General features: G+C 43.5%; 1 protein-coding gene and 1 pseudogene across 1 annotated transcript; both read left to right on the top strand.

Annotated features, from left to right (window-relative positions):
- The first annotated feature begins 155 nt into the window (after window positions 1-155).
- LOC143172183 (RAB7A-interacting MON1-CCZ1 complex subunit 1-like) lies at window positions 156-9,922 on the top strand (annotated as a pseudogene).
- Window positions 9,923-10,169: 247 nt separating this feature from the next.
- On the top strand, window positions 10,170-16,229 carry LOC143172182 (F-box only protein 4-like). Its single transcript, XM_076361433.1, is given in 9 exon segments — window positions 10,170-10,209; window positions 10,337-10,584; window positions 10,867-11,102; window positions 13,344-13,487; window positions 13,489-13,562; window positions 14,582-14,657; window positions 15,118-15,295; window positions 16,045-16,069; window positions 16,072-16,229. Coding segments are annotated over 9 exon segments (1,179 nt in total).
- The last annotated feature ends 6,739 nt before the right edge of the window (window positions 16,230-22,968 follow it).

Raw genomic sequence — 22,968 nt, 5'->3', positions numbered from 1 at the left:
CTAGGGAAGTCACTTTAGAAGAGCAGTTCCAACTTCAAAGTTCAGTGCATGCCACTTCTAATAACCAATAATCAAGCTGCTAAATCATCTTGTATGTTCAGAACCTATTTAAATGCCAATCAGGTACCATGTTGTCCCATGTGCAAGTGTCGCGGATGGAGTGAGAGTGCACTTCACTCGTAAGAGAGAGAAGCAAAAATATACTTTATTGATAGAAAACAGTGAGTTAACAAAGTTCAGTGGTAAATGCGACAGTGGTTTAACAAGATTCGATGGCAAGGTACACTTGATTATTTACTGCATAGAAGACAGGGTCAGACAAAACTGTCAGGGAGACCCTCCCATTGAGTCGTGAGGTTCAGAAAGGACCCCCTTCCTTTCTAGACTCCTTCTCAGAGAGGAGTCTAGGTGCAGCTGGATCCAATCCTAGTCCCAGACTTGGTCAACGGTTTATGTCTAAAGGATTATATATGCGCAATCAATCCTTTATATCACTTAGCTAAGATTTCAAAGTTGAGCATGCTATTAGTCACTTACCGAGGATCTGTTGCGGCAAGGAATCTCTCAACCTCGAGGAGTAACCTTGAGAGGCATCCCTACTCAAGGGGAGATCCTGTCACGCAGCCTGCTGCCGTGCAGGAGAGCTCAAAGGGCTCTTGGACTGCTCACTATTTATAGGGGTAAGATGCTTGACTCATAGTCATATTTGCATACTGATAACTATGGTTAGGTGGGCATATTTCTCACAATAGCCCTTGGTTATTGTGTTGTTATCTGGCTCCCCAATCCACTTTGAATGGACGCAGCTATCACTATCAGCATCCATTACAACCACCCCGGTAGTTATCGCTTGAGCAGGGTTACAGGACACACCATCACAGCAAGTGACCACATCGTAAGAAAACAGCTGGTTTATATATTGTCAGGGCACCACCTGAACTATACATAGACTAGAAGCAGCAACATAAATGAAGAAGTGAGTACTAATGTTATTCAGCCAGAGAATTAATTACTTCATTATTTAAATTAAAAATCTGAAACAGGATAGTAGTATTTGTATTTTTGATGGGCAAAATTTAAGATATTTTGAAAAATTTTCAAGTCTTATTTGTATTTAAATAGTGATTCCTGAAAATATTTTTTCAAATAACTTGTTGCGTGCTCAGAATTTTTCTTGCTAACATTTCAGGGTTCCAGATGCTTTTGGCAGTTTAAATCCAAAGTATTAGGCTTGTGTCTGTGACCGTTGCTGTTAAGTACAGCCTCTAAAGTTAGAGGCTTAATCATAGAATCATTGAGGTTGGAAAAGACCTCTAAGATCATCGAGTCCAACCGTCGACCCAACACCACCACCCACTAAACCATGTCCCTAAGTGCCCCATCTACTCGTCTTTTAAATACGTCCAGGGATGGGGACTCAAGCACTTCCCTGGGCAGCCTGTTCCAATGTTTAACCACTCTTTCAGTAATATAACACTGTTTGCACGTGTGAGTGTGTGTATGAATAGTTCAGATAGTTTACTTTTGGGTTAGCCAAGTTTGTTGGATTTTATTTCAGCCCATCAACAGCCCTTGGTACAGAGTTGTTAGAATGTCTTTACTGGAGAAAAGGAGCCCTGCTTTACATGTATTGTTATACAGCAAAAGAAAGGAGTGAACAGCTACAAAAAAACATTGCCTTATTTAAAAAAGTAAAGGAGATTAAAAAAAGTTCCATGAGCATGTGAATGCCCATAAATACAGTTTTAAAGTATGACTTTTCTCTCTTAAAATAAGTTGCTTGGTTTTTTTTCTTTTAAATAAGGTTTTGGGAAATTCATAGCTGGAAGTATTTCTGGCTATCGTTAAATTAATCAGAATTTATCTAAAAAGGTTTTTTTTCCTCATTTTTTAACTGTACTCAGTGTCTTAATGATGGAGTTCATTACTTGATGAAGATGCTTAGCTTTAGATGCCCTCTTCAGCTAAATGAAGATGTCTCACTTCAAGATAAAGACATAGCTAGATTACTCAGTGAAGGTAAAAAAAAAAGTACAACTCCCTCCTCCAATAACTGCTCCACTTTATAAAATGCTTTATTGCGTATTTTTGTTGTTAGATTTCATTTGTATTCACAAACTTTTTAGAATCCCCCCAAAGTAGATGCGACAGATAAGCAAGCAGTAGTGTTCTCCTCCCTGCCCCTTCTTTTGACTCATAGATTTCAGGAGGTGGTAATGTTCGCTTTCTCTATGTTTTTGAGTGCACTGGAGGAAAATGAACTGAGGCAATTTGTTTTATACACAGCATGTGTGTTTTACAACCATCCAATTGTCAGTTGACAAATGGTGAAAGCACAAATATGAATGCAGAGGGTGCTATATGTTCCCATGTTGGTCTTCCTGTTTAGATCTAGGACACAGATATGAAAACAGAACTACTGATTTCACACAGGTAGAAAGTACATGCAGAATTGGTTCGAGTTGGGAAACTTTTATCCTCTCTCTCCACTTTCTGTAGCTTTATGTAAGTTGCATTAATATAGCGCCTTTACATGAGCATCTGAGGCAGCATTAGTGTGATGCAGGTAGGGTGAGGCAGCAGGAGGGGATTTGTAAAGTAAAACAACTGGTGCTGAGGACATGATATCCACATTGTACATACTCAAAACTAGCTCTACTCTGGCTATGGGGGGGATAGAGCACCTTCTTGCTTCATTTCATCTGAAAGTGGGATTGCTCCAATTCAGCTCCACAATGCAAAACCAAGTTCAGTACAGATTTTATAGATTTATTTAGCAGGATTTTTTTTTTTTTTTTAATGACCATGGACATGTATGACGCTTTCTATTCAAATACTAAAGCTGCTGCTGGTTAACCTGAGTTAAGATGATGCTCAAATAGCATCTTCGAATAGGCTTAAATTGTGGGAGTGTTGTGGTTTAATCTCAGTCAGCAACTAAGCACCACGCAGCTGCTTGCTCACTCCCCCCACCCGGTGGGGTGGGGGAGAGAATCGGAAGAGCACAACTGAGAAAAACTCGTGGGTTGAGATAAAAAACAGTTTAATAATTGAAATAAAATGATAATAATAAAGATAATAATAATAATAATAATAATAATAATAATAATAATAATAATAATACACAAAGCAAGTGATGCACAGTACAATTGCTCACCACTCGCCGACCAATGCCCAGCCACTCCCCGAGCAGCGGCACCCCCGGCCAGCTTTCCCCAGTTTATGTACTGAGCATGACGTCACATGGTATGGAATGTCCCTTTGGCCAGTTTGGCTGTGCCCCCTCCCAGCTTCTTGTGCGCCTGCAGCCTTCTCAGTCGGCAGAGCATGGGAAGCTGAAAAGTCCTTGGCTAGTGTAAGCATTACCTAGCAACAACTAAAACATCAGTGTGTTATCAACTTTGTTCTCATCCTAAATCCAAAACACTGTACCAGCTACTAGAAAGGAAATTAACTCTATCCCTGCCGAAACCAGGACAATATCCACCCCTTATTCTATACTATCTGCGTCATGCTCAAGTCTCATATTTTCCAGTACATTTTCATTAATCACCACCACTTTTTTTTTTTAAATATATACACACACACACAGATATCATTAAGAAGGCTTTAACCGCTTGGCTTGCTTGATTGCAGCGCATGTTTCACATTCATGGATAACCTGCACAATAGTGTCCATGATCAAGTCCACCCCTCGATCACGAGCCCATCTGTATGTTGCATCTCTTCCTTGGTGACCTGAGGTGTCATGGGCCCACCAAGCTAGAAATAATTCACCCTTATGTTGCCAGTCCAGATCCACCTGAGCCACTTCAATCTTAGCAGCCTGATCCACCTGCTGGTTCTTTTGATGTTCTTCAGTGGCCCGACTCTTGGGTACGGGAGCATCTACGTGACGGACTTTTACAACCAGGTTCTCCACCCGGGCAGCCATATCTTGCCACAATGCGGCAGCCCTGATGGGTTGGCCTCTGTGCTGCCAGTTGCTCCGCTTCCATTGCTGCAACCACCCCCACAGGGCATTTGCCACCATCCATGAGTCAGTCTAGAGATAGAGCACTGGCCGCTTTTCTCGGTCAGCAATGTCTAAAGCCAGCTGGATGGCCTTTACTTCTGCAAATTGGCTCGATTCATCTTCTCCTTCAGCAGTTTCTGCAACTTGTCGCATAGGACTCCATACAGCAGCTTTCCACCTCCGATGCTTTCCCACAAGATGACAGGACCCATCAGTGAACAGGGCATATTGCTTCTTGTTTTCTGGTAGTTCATTATACATTGGGGCCTCCTCAGCACGTGTCACCTCCTCCTCTGGCGATATTCCAAAATCTTTGCCCTCTGGCCAATCCATGACCACTTCCAGGATTCCTGGGCGACTGGGGTTTCCTATTCGAGCCCGTTGTGTGATCAGTGCGACCCACTTACTCCACGTAGCATCAGTTGCATGATGTGGACAGGGGACCCTCCCTCTGAACATCCAGCCCAGCACCGGCAATCGGGGTGCCAGGAGGAGCTGTGCTTCAGTGCCGATCACTTCCGAAGCAGCTCGAACCCCTTCATAGGCTGCCAATATCTCTTTTTCAGTTGGAGTATAGCGGGCCTCGGATCCTCTGTATCCCTGACTCCAAAACCCTAGGGGTCGACCTCGAGTCTCCCCTGGTGCTTTCTGCCAGAGGCTCCAGGTAGGGCCGTTCTCCCCGGCTGCAGTGTAGAGCACATTTTTTACCTCTTGCCCTGCCCGGACTGGCCCCAGGGCTACTGCATCAACTATCTCCTCTTTAATTTGTTCAAAGGCTTGTCATTGCACAGGGCCCCATTTGAAATCATTCTTCTTCCGGGTCACTTGATAGAGAGGGCTTACAATCAGACTGTAATTTGGAATATGCATTCTCCAAAAACCCACGATGCCTAAGAAAGCTTGTGTTTCCTTTTTGCTAGTTGGTGGAGACATGGCTGTTATTTTGTTGATCACATCCATAGGGATCTGACGACGTCCAACTTGCCATTTTATTCCTAAAAACTGGATCTCCTGTGCAGGTCCCTTGACCTTACCTTGTTTTATGGCAAAACCGGCCTTCAGCAGGATTTGGACTATTTCCGTCCCTTTCTCAAAAACTTCTCCTGCTGTGTTGCCCCACACGATGATGTCATCAATGTATTGCAGGTGTTCTGGAGCTCCACCCTGTTCCAGTGCAGTCTGGATCAGTCCATGGCAAATGGTGGGGCTGTGTTTCCACCCCCGGGGCAGTCGGTTCCAGGTGTACTGGACGCCCCTCCAAGTGAAAGCAAACTGTGGCCTGCACTCTGCTGCCAAAGGGATTGAGAAAAACGCATTAGCAATATCAATTGTGGCATACCACTTGGCTGCCTTTGACTCCAGTTCATATTGAAGTTCTAGCATGTCTGGCACAGCAGCACTCAGCGGTGGCGTGACTTCATTTAGGCCATGATAGTCTACTGTTAGTCTCCACTCTCCATTAGACTTCCGCACTGGCCATATGGGACTGTTAAAGGGTGAACGAGTCTTGCTGATCACTCCTTAGATTTCCAGTCATCAAATCAGCTCATGAATGGGAATCAGGGAGTCTCGGTTGCTGCGATATTGCCGCCGGTGCACCGTGGTGGTAGCGATTGGCACCTGTTGGACTTCGACCTTCAGCAACCCCACAACAGAAGGGTCCTCCGAGAGACCAGGCAAGGTGGACAGCTGTTTAATTTCTTCCGTGTCCAAGGCAGCTATACCAAAAGCCCACCGGTACCCTTTTGGGTCCTTGAAATACCCTCTCCTGAGGTAGTCTATGCCAAGGATGCACGGAGCCTCTGGGCCAGTCACAATGGGGTGCTTCTGCCACCCATTCCCAGTTAGACTCACTTCAGCCTCCAATACAGTTAGCTGTTGGGATCCCCCCATCACCCCAGAAATACAGATGGGTTCTGCCCCTATATAGCTTGATGGCATTAGGGTACACTGTGCACCGGTGTCCACTAGAGCCTTATACTCCTGTGGGTCTGATGTGCCAGGCCACCGAATCCACATAGTCCAGTAAACCCAGTTGTCACTTTCCTCCCCCTGGCTGGAGGCAGGGCCCCTCTAATCCTCATCACAGTACTCATTTCTCATTTCTTGTACGTACGAGTCAGAAGTTTCTTCATTAAGATCAGGAGTAAGATCAGCCCTTCTACTCTGTCTGGGGAACTGCCCGCTGGAAACTGGAGCAGCAGTTTTCCTGGAAGAACCTCTTTCTGTGATTGTTTTCCCTTGCAATTCGCGTACCCGTGCCCCTAGGGCTGCAGTAGGTTTTCCATCCCACTTCCTCATGTCCTCTCCGTGGTCACGCAGGTAAAACCATAGGGTGCCCCGTGGTGTGTACCCTTTATATTCTCTCTCTTGAGCAAAAGAACGCTGACTCCTAATAGCCGAGATACTGGTCCGTACAGGTGAGGAGTAGGACCTATCCTCTCTGAGTTGCTGGATCTCCCGGGACAGTTTCTCCACAGCCGAGACGAGGGAGGAAGAGAGACTTTCCTCATATTGCCCGTGTTGACTAGCCAATTCATCCGCTGTTTGTTCCTCTCCATCTTTCCAGGTCATCACGGCCAATGAATTGGCGTATGACGATGGTGCGCTCCTTATAAACTTCCGCCACATGGGTCGTGTGCACTTGACTTCGTCTGGATCTTTGGATAGTTGTTCATTGTTCAGGTCATCATAAATCACCTCCAGCACAGCTAATTCTCTCAGGAACTGGATACCCTTCTCCATGGTGGCCCACTTGCTTGGGCGACATATGACATCTTCCTTAAAGGGATACCTTTCCTTCACGCTTGACAAGAGTCGCCTCCAAAGGCTGAGGATACGTGTCCCTTTTCCAATTGCTTTGTCAATGCCCCCTTCCCTGGAAAGGGATCCCAGCTGCTTGGCTTCCCTACCCTCTAATTCCAGGCTACTGGCCCCATTATCCCAGCATCGGAGCAGTCAGGTGACAATATGCTCGCCTGGACGACGGCTGAAATCTTTTCGTATATCTTGCAGCTCACTCAGGGATAGAGATCGGGTGGTCACTGCCTCGTTTGAGTTCTTCCTCTTCCTCCTCCCGTTCTCGTGATGGCCCTTCTCTAGGGTCATCTGTCTCGTGCACTTCTTCCTCCAGTTCCCTTTTAGAAGGAGCTTCTTCCTCCCTTACTAAACGAGCTGACTTTCGCTTCCAAGATTTCTTCTTGTGTACAGGGGCGACTGATACCGGCACAGGCTGGTTCTTTGTTTCAGCCACAGGGCCTGTCACCGGGGTCTGAGTGGCCGCAGGGCCTGTCGCCGGGGTCTGAGTGGCCGCAGGGCCTGTCGTTTTACTGTCAGAGCCAGAGACCTTCTCTTCCCTTTGAGGGAACTGAATGGTGTTGAACAGGGCTCGGTAGGCATGGGCCAGGCCCCAGCACGTTGCAGTGATCTGCATCTCTCTGGAGTTGCCAGGGTGACAGCATACTTTATCCAAATATTCTACTAACTTTTCAGGATTCTGCACTTGCTCAGGGGTGAAGTTCCAAAACACTGGGGGTGCCCATTGGCCTAGGTACTTGCCCATCTTGTCCCACACACCCTGCCACTCATAACTATTCAGCCTTGGGGCAGATCTCTGGATGATATTCTTAAATTGCTTACCAACTTTAGACAAAACCGAAACAATATTCCCAAGAAGTACCAATAGAAGTATCTTAACTACCCAAGGATGCTCAAAATACTGAAAAGTTACTGTAATGAAGGAGGAAACATCATAGAAGAAGGTAGTGACACTGCCATTCTGCATTTCCTCCGTAAAAAAACTCTCAGAATAGTTACTGCAATTGCTAGTTCTCTCCACAAAATGGTATCCGTGGTACAGTAACGGCTTCATTGCAAAACCTACATACCACGCTAATGTCAAGGTCAATGTTCTAAAAACTAACCTCACAAGCGAGACATCACTATTCACTGCAGACCACAGCAAACTGCAAAACCCAACACCAATCTTTAACATGTATAGCAGGAAAAAGAGCACAATGCAGATTATACAAATCAATATCGAGAACAGAGAAACCAACATTGTGACCCACAACTATTTACAGCTATAAGTTCCTTAATACACTCCGGTTAATCTGTTATTATCTCAAACCCTTCGAGCCCCACGTTGGGCGCCAAAAGGACTGTTGTGGTTTAATCTCAGTCTAAGCACCACCCAGCCGCTCGCTTACTCCCCCCCACCCGGTGGGATGGGGGAGAGAATTGGAAGAGCACAAGTGAGAAAAACTCGTGGGTTGAGATAAAAACAGTTTAATAATTGAAATAAAATGATAATAATATGGTAATAATAATAATACACAAAGCAAGTGATGCACAGTACAATTGCTCACCACCCACCGACCGATGCCCAGCCAGTCCCCGAGCAGCGGCCCCCCCGGCCAGCTTTCCCCAGTTTATGTACTGAGCATGACATCACATGGTATGGAATGTCCCTTTGGCCAGTTTGGCTGTGCCCCCTCCCAGCTTCTTGTGCACCTCCAGCCTTCTCAGTTGGTAGAGCATGGGAAACTAAAAAGTCCTTGGCTAGTGGAAGCATTACCTAGCAACAACTAAAACATCGGTGCGTTATCAACTTTGTTCTCATCCTAAATCCAAAACACTGTACCAGCTACTAGAAAGGAAATTAACTCTATCCTTGCCAAAACCAGGACAGGGAGGCACAGAAGTATTCTAAAGTAGATATGCATAATCATACCTGCGTTGTCCCACAAGCGGGGTCCAAGTACCCGGTGTGCAATAAGCCAATCTTATACACAGAGCCAAGATATTTATTTATCTCATATTTGCGCAAAGATGGGTGCTAGGTGGTAATTCCACAAAGCTAGCACACCACACAAAAGAACTACAGCCTATTTATATTGTTACATGATTAGCAAAAGCCCGCCCAAGTTCATGCTCATTGGTTAGTTGTGTTCAAATTAGCCTCGCTTGCCATGTAAACTAGCACACATGCTCCTTGCAGGTGTGGGGGGGCAAGTCTTTCCAGTCTTGAATTGAGTCGGTCTTCACTATCTCCCCCTGCTGCCTTTACCTTTCTCGTAGTTACTGCAGTTTTTTGCTGACTTCTTGTTTCTTTGGCAATCATCTAGCCTCTGATGCCTTCTAGGGCATGATGTTCCCCTTTTATCAGTCTTCTAGTTCTTCTTCAAGGGCATAGTCCTTGTAAGGCATGCATTGTTTATACAAGGTAATCAGTCTAGTATAATGAAGACTACAGTCTAGGATAGGTATTAACCCAAACATATGGCTACACCTGCACTTAATGGATTGTAAAGAAATACTGAAATTCTCTAAGATAAATAGGCAAACACAATTATCAGAATAATATTTATATGGCAATCTTAAATATTTTAACATTATGGAAGGGCAAAATAGATGGAGTAATGAGCAAGGCCTTGATCTATGTTCCCTTCTGGGCAGTGTCAGTCATCTAATGGTTAAAACTGTTTTTTTGGTGTACCTCTTTAATAGGCTTATATTGCCTTTTTTGAAATTTTTTCTGGTGTTACAGTAAAAAAAATTGAAGTTAACAAGCTGTGTACTTGTTTACAATGGAACAATAAATTACTTGATCTAAATTATTTTTTGCAGGTATATTTAGTGATACGTACTGGCGATGTGCAGTGGAGAAATGTGCTACTAGGGACTGCAACACTGTGGAGAAGGGAAGCAGGAAAGCCTTGAGATGATAGATCCCGTGTCTAACAGTGACCTGGGCTGCAGATTACAGAGCGTGTCGCTGGATTTCTGAGAAATGGGAAAAACATGTTAACAAAGTATGTGGCTGTATGTGAGAGACCTTTAAAAGGCCAAGGGTGGAACACAAGTGCAAAACAAATGTTGTGTTACTTCAGGAAATCCCACAACTAAAATATGCTGCTTTTACTCTGCTGGAAGAAACCCTGTCTGGAGAGCACACCTAGGGAGGTGGTCTGCACTGAAGGGAGACAAAACACTGCTCCGCCTCAGTGTCTGACCGTTCTTCTTATGAAAATGTGTACTTTTGTTGCATTAAAAACATGAATTCAAAGAACTCCTGGAATGTAGGTCCAAGGTCCTATAAAGTGGAATTTCTCGGAAAAAAAAGACTGTTTAATAAATTCGCTCGCAGGCGAGGATGACGTTTCGGACAGGCGCCTCTACCGTGCGGAGTGCTGGTGCCTGCATGGCCTCCACAGTAGCAGGGGCTGCCCGCCCTCCCGCCTCGCCCGGCGGCGCCGGCGCGCTAGGACCGAGGGGCGGCCGGGCAGTCGTGGCGGCGCCTCCGCCACTTCCCCAGGGCAGGGCCGGGCCGGGCCAGGCGCTGCCCTCCGCCCGGAGGTGCCGCCAGTAGCGGCACGGCGGGCCCCAGCGCCATGGCGGCGGAGCGGGGCGCCATGGAGCCCGCCGTGTGCGTCCGCCTGCGCGTCATGCGGGAGCGCTGGGCGCGGGGCACCCGGGAGCGCGGCGGTGCCACCACCGCGGGCGGGGGACCCGCGGGCGGCGGCGGGGAGGCCGCGGAGGAAGTGAGCGCCCTGCAGGCGCTGCCGGAGGCCTGGCCCTCCTCTCCCCTCTCGCCACGGCGGCCAGGCCCCTTGGGGCAGCATGGGGTACTTAATCCGAGTGCCGGTGGCCTTTTAGGAACCGTGCGAGAATGCCGCGGTCCGTAGGTGCGGCCTTTAGCCTGTGTGGCAGCCGCATAGGGCGGTCGGCGGTGGCCCTCCTGCCTGGTGCGCGGCGTTTTGTGCGGCACCACCGCGGGAGCTCGGCTTCCCGCCTCTTGGTTCTTCACTGCTAAATTCCTGGGGTGCTAAACCTCTCCTCGACGTTTTCAGATCGACGTGCAGCTGAACATTACGTCCTTCCTCTCACCCCAAGATTTGTGCCACTTGGGAAGCACAAGTTGTTACTGGAGGGCAGCTGTGCAAGACCCGTTGTTGTGGAGGTATTTTCTCCTGCGGGATCTCCCCTTTTGGACATCTGTTGATTGGAAATCACTCCCAGATGTAGAGATTTTTAATAAAGCCTTTTCAGAGGTCAGCAATAATGTGCTGTACGATTACATGGCAGTGTAAGTATCTTCGTATTCTCTTATATGACTTGCAGTCTCTCTATAACAGTGATATTCAGCCCACAGGTTTCATATTTACAGCAGTAAAGCTGTGCTGTAAGCTGCTGCTTAAATTTTGATGTGTCTCAAATCCGTTGCTTATTTTGGAAATATATTTTCCTGTTGTTTGACAGTTTGGTCATCTCTTTCTGTTTGGAATTCAACAGGAATGTAAAGCATTATTAAAAAAATCAAAGCTTTTTTTAAACTATGCCTACTATGCTACAGAAATACAGTCATCTCAGAAGCTGTGTACACTGTTGATCTTGATAAAAACGTGTTCTTCGTTCTCCGTACAATGACAAATAATTTCTTATTTTAATAAAAGTACTAAGAAGTCTTCAAAATACAGCAAATGGAATGAATCTTAGGTTTTTTTCATCTTATCTGGAAGACCTAGAAAAAAAATAAAATGGTTTTTTTGAATGTGCACGGAATAACAAGTAGTACTGCTTTAGCTCTGATGGTCAAAGGCCATAAGACAAAGATTGTGGTTTCAGCTAGTATAGTTGGAAAGCATAGCAACACTCATAATGTGTTTGGATGACTGAAAAAAGCAGATTATTCTGTGGGGTTTTTTTAAACTTCATTCAATTCCCTTAATTAATTTGCAGGTTTTTTTTTTTAATTTGCAATTAAATTTTCCAAAGGTGATTTCATTAAGCTATTGCTTCATGATAAATGCACTAACCTCTGCAATCTCTGCGCCCTTCATCCCCACTTTACAGCTGGGAAAGGCAGCCAGAATTTAAAGTGTAAAATATCCACAGATTTTGAACACTGGATTTAAATCTCTTTAGGTCTGAATACTTCAGAGCATCGCATATTTGGAACCACCTGTCACTGATTTCCATTGTGTCTGTGAGCACTTAACATTTTTGCTGATCTCAACTGAAGTGTCTCAATTTGGGTGTAGAGGGGCACACATTTAATGTTTCCTTGAAGTGCTTTGTCCATCATCAGCCTGCCATGACCATAGAAGCAAAGAATGAAGCTGCTTCTCCAGGATATCTGTTACTTCTATGACTGTTACTTCTTTCCCTGTGATTGCCAGTCTTTTCATGCCTTCCAGCTTCTGCATCAAATGAACACTTAAGCTTGCAGACAACACCCGTCTCCTTTCACAACATGCATTCTCTATGCCTAAATGGGAAATGGTCCTTTTCAGGTGGAGTTAACTGCTTCATAGTTAATAAACACAAAAGCGGTCTAATTAAGGTTGAAAATGCACTCATAAGTCTCATATTGTTTATATTGTATGTGATGACTCAGCTTTGATGTTATTTTACCAATAGCGTGTGTGCAGTGAGGGTGAGGGAGTTTGTTATTTTATTTTATTTTATTTTATTTTATTTTATTTTTTAAAGTAAACTAAAAGATCCATCAGATAGAAGTATACTAAGGTCCAAAAAGTCAGTATTTGGACTTTGAAAGGACTGATGCTTTTACCTGCTTTGTACTGGTGATTGAAACCATCAGTTTGGAACTTTACCATTTTTTACCTGTACTTGAGTTGTACCAGTAACAAAGGTTAATTTAGGTGTGGGACCTAAATTAATTTATGTTGTTTGATTAATACCTCTGATGTAAGTTTGTAGGAAGCTGCCATTGATTAATGTTGCAATTATTTTGTCCAGTGCTTTGTTAACTATTCAAGGCCGGGGAGGTTTGAAGTAAATACTTGGCATGGCATCTAATCTCAAGGAAGATAAATCAGAAACATCCTGGACAAACAGGGCATCCTGGCTTGTATAAATCAGGCTGTTAGGAGATAACTTGTTTTATCAGCAAAACCACAGGAATTTGGCTGCAACAGCTGAAGCGTGAAACTAAAGGTGAAGGAGAGTTAATTCCGACAAGGGGAGATCACGACCACTGACTCACAGCCCACCGACTCAGGAAACCCTCCGACCCAAAAGAAGAGAAAGACTGAGCATGTGGACTAATTAGCATAAGAAGTGAGAGAATCATTTAACCAATAGGTGATAGAATATAAATAGTGTGAAGTTTTGATAATCAGAGAGCTAGTCTTTTGTGGGCTACCACCTAGCTCCCTACTTTGCACAAACTAGAATAAAAGAAATGGAAATACCTCGCCTTGGTGTGTAAATTGGCGTTGCGCACCGGGTAACGAGCCCGTGTTCGGGACAACACCTCTTTTGTATTTTGTGTTTAATTTCTAGTTGTGTCTATTTTGCACAGATATAAAAAAAGCTGTCTTCAGAGTAGAAGTTGTTTGAAATCAAGCTGTCCCTGGTATGGGGCTGTGACTTCCTTTTTGCAATCACTGGTCACTCAGGCAGAACCTCGCTTTGCTATGTTTGGGCTGGGTTTGGAAGAGCTGGACGACTCTAGTGCAAAAGATGATGACATGCCCAGAAATTCTACTAGTAGCTGGCCTACCTCAAAGACGAATTCATGGTAATGCTGGTTTTGGTTTTTGTTTTGTTTTATAAACAGATATAACAAAAAAAAAAACCATTGGGGTAGAAATGGAGAAAAAGGATGCTTTTTAAATTCTCCTCTTGAAACTCAATAGCATAATGGTAAAAAAAAATCTTTTCTCTCTTTGTATTTATTCAAAAGGATAAATGCAATGAACATTTGGGATAAAATTATAGCTGCAGTGAATTTAATGATTAAATTTACACAATGTCAGAGGGATCATTTGCTCTTTGTACTTATATTTTGATCCTGAATTCCATGTCACACGTGCTGTGGTAATGGATAAATGCAGACAGAACTTTCTTTGCAGTAAGCGGCTAAAAAACACGCTTGTGTTTTTATACAGGAAGTCAAGACTGATCTTTATCTGATTCAGTCTTCTGATGTCAAATGGTGTAAACTTCATTTAAAAGAGTTGTAGGACCAGGTGAAGGATTTTTTTTCAATGTTTAAAAACATAGTTTTATAGTTTAAACATCTGTAACTTCACTTCAGTCCAAACCAGGGACAAAAATTTATTACTTTTTAACTAATGTTTATTAAGCACAGCAGAATTGGAATAATTACATTATATGTATAGAAAGTGTGAAAATGTGAATTCTTAGTGTTGTTATCTTTTTTCTCTCTTATGGCCTTTTCAATGCAGCTTGTCGTAAACAGACTACAGCCTTTTCTATGCCAGTTTCGGCTAATAGATACAAGTCTAGCTCCTCTCTGACTTAGGTTTCTAGGTTCTAATCTAAGTATCAAAACCATGGAAATGCCCCCTTGTTTTCTTTTAATACTATTTAATTGATTTTAATTAAATTAATAGTCTGATCAATTTAGAGCATGTATAAAATTTCATCATGAAATAGTAAATATCCTACCCCTAACAGCAACACCTAGGCTTGGATATATCCATTTTATAGCATCACTGGAATTTTCAGCCTACCATTTAGTTGTATTCAGTAACCAAATAGTTGTAATCTCAGAAGTTCATTTTTTCCCTGTAGGAATTGGATCAGGAGTCAGTTTTCAGTTTAATAACAATCAAAAATTCAATATTCTGACATTGTATTCAACCACCAGGTAAGATTTGCTCTCCACAAAAAAAGTACAGTTTCTCAGTTATTTCATACTTTTCCTCATGGTTTTGTGATATGATTTTTATGTGTGTATTCACATGCATGGATATCCTTTATAAACTGAAGCTTCAATACATATTTTCACTTTTTCTTTCTTTCTTTCTCCAACTGCTGAATTTTCACATGGAAGTAATAAACCTTCTTTTCCAAACCATATACATAACAAATGTGTATGACATACATAATAGGTGCTTCTATCCCTCTTGATACCTTGATTGATTCCCTTTTGAAACACTATATAAACTCATCCTGGGGTGTATTTTCACCCCAGAAAAAAAGGGGGGGAATAAAACTGTTTTGCTGGCTTAGGCCATTTTCCTGTTCCTTTCCTGTGCTGCCTAGACTCTGTTTTTGCATTCTCTACTCAATTAACCTGACTACTGAAATATTTTAATATCTTTCAGTGTGGAAAGGAGGAGAGCAAGGGCAGAGCAAGCTGTTGTTGTGAATAAGATGTTCTGCAAAGAGAACAGTATAGTAGGGAATCAGCAAGCTGTGCACTACAATGTAATAGCTCAAGTTAAAAAGGTGTGCAAAGTAGTTGATGGATTCATTTATGTTGCTAATGCAGAAGCTCATAGAAGTAAGGCGTTTCTCTATTTTATTTATTCATGTTTTGTGAATGATTGGAATGTTATAAAAGATTGTGAAGAATATGAAATACATCAAAATCCATGTTCTGATTCTTTCAAAATCTGCTTCATTAGTGCTATTTCTTCATGGCTTATCCAGTCGAAGAGGTCCCCTATCCTAGACACTCTCCCTCATCTCCCTGTGAGGGGTTATGGCCCCTTCTTTCGGTTACAGCTGATACTGACATGGCTGCTTTCTAAGCTAGATGTGGGAAATGATCTGGACTAAAAAAAAAATTAACAAAACAAAACAAACCCTGGGGGTTACATTCATCAACTTTAAATGGAGGGAAAGGGCTAGCGCAGAAAAGAGGAGGGTAAAAAAAAATGTGAGGGGATATACTAAGGAGAAAAATAGAGTTGGTAGGGAAGGTCTGCTGACTGTACAGTGTGTCAGTATTTCTTAATGGCTTGTTGCAATTTTGATCTCTGTGAGGTACTTGGAAAACACTCTGAGGTTAAGGACTGGAATAGGCTGCCTGTAGAATGTATGGAGATCTTTAAATAACAGCTAAGTATGACATGAATGCGGATGATCCAGCCTTGAGATAAGCAGAACTAAATAATTTGGCCATGCCCCTTCCAGCCCTGTGTTTCCTCACCTCTGAAATCTTAAATATTTGAAAAGTAAAAAAAAAAAAAAAAATTTCCTTGGGTTTTGTGCATATTTAATACTTGTATATTAAAAATTGTTGCCACGAGCATGATCGTCAAGAGGAACTGGCTCATTGGCAATGATTGATCCAGCTCTTGGGCCTCCGAACAGACCTCTGCTAGTTCTGTCTTGTGTCTCTCATGTCAGTGTGAAAAGAATTCCGTGTGTTTACATGGCACATCAGTTGCAACTAAATCTGCTGTCAGCCCTGGATGGTGCTTACTTTTAAACCTTTGTTTTCTATTTCTCTGTGGCTTAAATGTAATTTAGGCTTATGGTAGTTCCTGAACTGTACCTACCTAAGCAAGTATACAGCTTTCAACACTAGTATGTGATCTCTCCATAGTTTCTCTGATCCTTTAAGCTAAAGCATTAGCCTAGCTGAACAGAGAGGAGCTAAGTGGCTTGCACAGGAACACACAAAAAACTTCAGATGGAGCCAGAATGTAAGGAAGGATGAAATGCTAGTCTTAAAAGGAATAAGGAAGCTTCAGTTAATTTAAATCTAAATTTCCTGAGTCATGACCCAAGGCCTTAGCCACAAGGTAGATTTTTCTGCCGTTTTCAGGAGACTGTTAATTGTGACTTGCTTGACATGATGTATTGAGTTTTTGACAAATCAGTTTTTTACCTAGCATGTGAGGTCCTGAACCCATTCTTTTATGCTTGTCGAGCACAGTATATATCAGTATGGTGCAGTAACATAATTTTTTTTTTTGTGATGTTGTGTAGCCAAAGGATAATACTTAATAAGAAAAAACAAAATCCTGATTTGAGTTTTCATAAGGAAAATGTTTACAAGCGTTTTAAAAAACATACCATTTATAATAGCCACTTCATAATATGTTACAAAATCTGAGAATTAATAATATGCCTTGAATTCTAAAGCTGGCAGCATTTTTGCTCTAAGAGTTACGAGAAGAATTTTCAAGTAGATTCTCATCTGTAAAGTAAGTATAATGTTCCAGAATAGCTGATGGAGCAATTGAGATAAAATTCACCTCAATATCAAGAATGCAAGGCTTTCCTAATGGGTCTCATAATTCATTCTGTAAAAATAGTGTTTTCTTTTTGTACCTTACTCTTAAGAAACCTTTTCTGTCTAAGGGACTGTGGCGGTGTGCTCCCCTGCCCAACCTGACCTTTATCTCCTATAACCCTGCTCAAGCGATAACTACCGGGGTGGTTGTAATGGATGCTGATAGTGATAGCTGCGTCCATTCAAAGTGGATTGGGGAGCCAGATAACAACACAATAACCAAGGGCTATTGTGAGAAATATGCCCACCTAACCATAGTTATCAGTATGCAAATATGACTATGAGTCAAGCATCTTACCCCTATAAATAGTGAGCAGTCCAAGAGCCCTTTGAGCTCTCCTGCACGGCAGCAGGCTGCGTGACAGGATCTCCCCTTGAGTAGGGATGCCTCTCAAGGTTACTCCTCGAGGTTGAGAGATTCCTTGCCGCAACAGATCCTCGGTAAGTGACTAATAGCATGCTCAACTTTGAAATCTTAGCTAAGTGATATAAAGGATTGATTGCGCATATATAATCCTTTAGACATAAACCGTTGACCAAGTCTGGGACTAGGATTGGATCCAGCTGCACCTAGACTCCTCTCTGAGAAGGAGTCTAGAAAGGAAGGGGGTCCTTTCTGAACCTCACGACTCAATGGGAGGGTCTCCCTGACAGTTTTGTCTGACCCTGTCTTCTATGCAGTAAATAATCAAGTGTACCTTGCCATCGAATCTTGTTAAACCACTGTCGCATTTACCACTGAACTTTGTTAACTCACTGTTTTCTATCAATAAAGTATATTTTTGCTTCTCTCTCTTACGAGTGAAGTGCACTCTCACTCCATCCGCGACACTTGCACATGGGACAACATGGTACCTGATTGGCATTTAAATAGGTTCTGAACATACAAGATGATTTAGCAGCTTGATTATTGGTTATTAGAAGTGGCATGCACTGAACTTTGAAGTTGGAACTGCTCTTCTAAAGTGACTTCCCTAGAAGAAGGGAGCATTAGGGACTGACACATAGGGATTGCTTCTTGCTACTGGAGGAAGAGTTTAAGTAACTTTTTAAACAGCAAGTATAAAGTGTGCAATCTTCTACATTATATGGTTAGCGATCAAAGAACGGTGTGTACTGTGGACTCCTTCATCCAGAAGAATGCTTGTGCCTGCCACATCTCATTTATGGGTTCCTGTACATGTCGATCTAGGAGAACTTTTTTACAACAATCTTCACCTCAGTCTCCAACTGTTACAGATTACTGTGTATGTAATTTGGGATATTATTTCACAGTTGACTTTTAGCTAACACAGAAATAATGTCATTTGGCCAAAAACCAAGTGACCAGACTCATGTCCCTAACTGCATGTTCCCATCTTTAATTGTATTAATCCTAGAGTCAAGTGACTGCTTGGTGTGCAAGGTCAGCTTGCTTATCTGACTGAATGCTTCCCGTTTTCTCCACAGGCCTAGTCTGCAGTTGAATCACCAAGCTGATCCAGGTGGCCATAAGCTACATAAATGGCAATTTGGACAACTTCCCCTCTGTCTGAGACTGTAACTTCCTTCTGACACTGTAATGTGTAACTTACCCTCAGAGAACCTTCATCTCGCTTTTAGTAAAGTTTTGCGCCACCATAAGAGGTTTTATACTGGATCATAGTGAAATTAAATCTACTAATTGGGATATTGTATAAATCTATGTAGCACTTAGCATTAAAGCTTTTCTGGTTCTTCTGGGGTTTCTTTTGAGGAAAGAAAAAAAGGTTCCTGAAAGGATCATGGGATGGATAAAAAGCAACGTGTACTTGAGAATGTTTTATACAAGACAGAGGTGTCATGCCTTAGTTTGGCAACCATTTATTTTGGAAGAGTACTAGTTTAAACAGCTGCTCTGCTCTCTTGCCCCTTCTTCCCACTCTTTTTGATGCTGCCTTGTAAGTTATGCTCATGTAATTGTGTCTCTCAGATGAACGTGACTGGGAAGCTCATCTGTATTAAAAGCCTCCCTGTCCCTTTTCCTGGACTACAGTTGAGTGTTCAACCATTCAAATGCCTGCACTGTCCTTGCTAGGGCAAGCAGTCCATGTTTCTTGTGGAGTAGGATGCGAAGTGTCTGTGGTGTTCTGGTTGTCATGCTGGAAGTCTGCTACCTGGGAGTGTGACTGCCAAGTACCCCCTTGAACCTATGTTCAGCCAAATACCCTATCTTTCAAAGGCATAAGAAAATAAATATAAGTATATTGATTTTGAAGACCTATTCTTGTCACAGGTTAATTCCTCTGTTACGGTGCACAACTGCTGGAGTGGCAAGCCATGATAACGGTAATCAAGGTTTTATTCCGTGAGGTAAATGGGAAATCCAAGATTGTTACCTTATGACAAATTTTCTGATTCCTGTTGTGGATAACTTGCAAGCAGAGTGAAATTCTGGAAGTGCTTGCTTGAAGTTATTAATTTAAATGCACTACAACCAAAAAGCATCATATTTATGGCTTGGATGAATAATCTAGAGTGAATTATACATTCTAAAGGCCCTTTAAAATTACATGGGAATGTGAGACCCTTTTTGCCATTCCCATAGTAATTAATTTCAACCTAGTCTTTCTGGTTACCATTGGCACTTAAAAGATCTTTATGCCAAACTTGCTACAGAAGTAGCACATCATTGTGGCCTGCTAGTCTTAAGTGAGGACAGGCATTGGTGCTGGAGGAAGATTAATGTCAAACATCTTGAAGCCCTTTCTGTTTGAGAGTTCAGCAGGATGCCACAGGGCGTCACCAGTGTGCTCAATATAGTCTAGCTTTTAATGGAGATGTTTCATGGTAGTGATGTCAATCTGAAATGATTGTGTTTCCTAAAACTCTGCAAAACCCCAAAAGCAGAGTATGGAAGTCTTCAGTGAACTTCAGTTAGGGTATGGCTTCAAATTGGCCCCTGAAACAAACTGTCCGGATCCTTAACGAGATGTTTGGAGCTGGTGAAATTGAGAGCTTCGCAACAAGCAGCTGTGTGCTTGTAAACGTAGGGAACTCACCTGCTGCTTAGGCTGCTGCTGAACAGGCTTCCAAGCTCCTTTTGAGTGTGTATTTGACCAAGTATAAAATGTTCTGTGGCTTCTAAGAAGTTCTGCTTAATTGCCCATCTTAGCTTGTAATAATGATATGATAGTCTGACATAGAATCATAGAATAGTTTGGGTTGGAGGGGACCTCTAAAGGTCATCTAGTCCAACCCCCCTGCCGTGGGCAGGGACATCTTCAACTAGATCAGGTTGCTCAAAGCCCCGTCCAACCTGACCTTGAATGTTTCCAGGGATGGGGCATCCACCACCTCTCTGGGCAACCTGTTCCAGTGCTTCACCACCCTCAGCGTAAAAAATTTCTTCCTTATATCTAGTCTAAATCTACCCCCCATTAGTTTAAAGCCATTCCCCCTTGTCCTGTCGCAACAGGCCCTGCTAAAAAGATTGCCACCAACTGTCTTATAAGCCCCCTTTAAGTACTGATAGGCTGCAATAAGGTCTCCCTGAAGCCTTCTCCTCTCCAGGCTGAACAACCCCAACTCTCTCAGCCTTTCTTCATAGGAGAGGTGTTCCATCCTCCTGATCATTTTTGTGGCCCTCTTCTGGACCCGCTCCAACAGGTCCATGTCTTTCTTGTGCTGAGGGCTCCAGAGCTGGACACAATACTCCAGGTGGGGTCTCACCAGAGCGGAGTAGAGGGGCAGAATCACCTCCCTCGACCTGCTGGCCACGCTTCTTTTGATGCAGCCCAGGATACGGCTGGCCTTCTGGGCTGCGAGCGCACATTGCTGGCTCATGTCCAGCTTTTCCTCCACCAGTACCCCCAAGTCCTTCTCGGCAGGGCTGCTCTCAATCCCTTCATCCCCCAGCCTGTATTGATACCGGGGGTTGCCCCGACCCAGGTGCAGGACCTTGCACTTGGCCTTGTTGAACCTCATGAGGTTCACACGGGCCCACTTCTCGAGCTTGTCCAGGTCCCTCTGGATGGCATCCCGTCCCTCTGGCGTGTCGACCGCACCACTCAGCTTGGTGTCCTCTGCAAACTTGCTGAGGGTGCACTCGATCCCACTGTCTATATGTCATTGATGAAGATATTAAACAGTACCGGTCCCAATATGGACCCCTGAGGGACGCCACTCATCACCAACCTCCATCTGGACATTGAGACGTTGACCCTCTGGATGCGACCATCCAACCAATTCCTCACCCTTTACCGGACAGTCCACCCATCAAATCCATACCTCTCCAGTTTAGAGAGAAGGATGTTGGGGGGGACCGTGTCAAAGGCCTTACAGAGGTCCAGATAGATGACATCTGTAGCCCTTCCCGTGTCCACTGATGTAGTCAGTCCATCCTAGAAGGCCACTAGGTTAGTCAGGCAGGACTTGCCCTTGGTGAAGCCATGCTGGCTGTCTCGAATCACCTCCCTGTCCTTCATGTGCCTTAGCATAGCTTCCAGGAGGATCTGTTCCATGATCTTCCCAGGCACAGGCGTGAGACTGACTGGCCTATAGTTCCCCGGGTCTTCCTTTTTTCCCTTTTTAAAAATGGGGGTTATGTTTCCTCTTTTCCAGTCAGTGGGAACTTCACCGGACTGCCACGACTTCTCAAATACGATGGATAGTGGCTTAGCAACTTCATCCGCCAGTTCCTTCAGGACCCGTGGATGGATCTCATCGGGTCCCATGGACTTGTGCACCTTCAGGTGCCCTAGATGGTCTCGCACCTGATGTTCTCCCACAGTGGGCGGCTCTTCATTCTCCCAGTCCCCACCTTTGCCTTCTGCGGCTTGGGCGGTGAGGCTCGAGCACTTGCCGGTGAAGACAGAGGCAAAAAAGTCATTGAGTGCCTCCGCCTTCTCCGTATCCCGGGTAACCAGGTCTCCCGTTTCATTCCGGAGAGGGCCCACATTTTCCCTCGTCTTCCTTTTATCCCCGATGTACCTATAGAATTTTTTCTTGTTGCTCTTGACGTCCCTGGCCAGATTTAATTCTATCAGGGCTTTAGCTTTCCTAACCTGATCCCTGGCTGCTCGGACAATTTCTCTGTATTCCTCCCAGGCTACCTGTCCTTGCTTCCACCCTCTGTAGGCTTCCTTTTTGTGTTTGAGTTTGTCCAGGAGCTCCTTGTTCATCCATGCAGGCCTCCTGGCGTTTTTGCCTGACTTCCTCTTTGTTGGGACCTTTAAACCAGTGATAAAAATTTAGATTTGACGTGAGTATTTCTGACTTTAAGGACAAACATGGAGTGATGCTAAAATACTGTTAGATCCATTACCTGTTATCTGTAATACATTAGCTTTTTTTATTTTTACAGGTGCAGGACACTGTAGCTGCAACTTATCTGGATTGCTAAGTGGAATTGAGTGGCTTCTGGAAGAAGCAGATTGTAAAAATGCACAGTAATGGAACTTGCTTTGTTTTACTGTATAGAGACTTTTGTGTTTTGCAGTTCAGATGAAGTGAGAATCTTGTCCTGACACAGCACTGTCAGAAAGGAGACAAACGTGCATATATTTCACTGCATGTACTTTAATAATTAACATTCTTTCAACTATAGTCCTGAATTAGAAGTACAAGTAGGATTGCCTGGATTCCAGCAGCTGATGAAGAAATGATTTTGGGGGGCATCTGGGTGTTTTGTTTTTTTTTCTTTCTTTTAAGCTGGGGCCTTTAGGGTGCAATCTTTTCTCAGTATATCTGATAATCTAATCTCTTCTGTAACACTAGGTTAGTTTACCAGCACAGCCCTATGGCACGCATCACACATTTAGTAAATATATTCAGTGGCGATCTTGACAGTGACGGTTCCCAACCAAAGAAAATATACTGTACGTTGTAGGTTGACAGAAAGACAATATCTCTTTCAAAAGAGTAAATTCCTCTGTATTTCTTTCCAGAAACAATGCCTAGACAAGAAATA

The sequence above is a fragment of the Aptenodytes patagonicus genome, chromosome W (assembly GCF_965638725.1).
Source record: "Aptenodytes patagonicus chromosome W, bAptPat1.pri.cur, whole genome shotgun sequence".
In the NCBI taxonomy this organism is placed as follows: domain Eukaryota; kingdom Metazoa; phylum Chordata; class Aves; order Sphenisciformes; family Spheniscidae; genus Aptenodytes; species Aptenodytes patagonicus.
The sequence above is the reverse complement of the archived record's forward strand: the minus strand, read 5'-3'. Positions and strand labels throughout refer to the sequence as shown.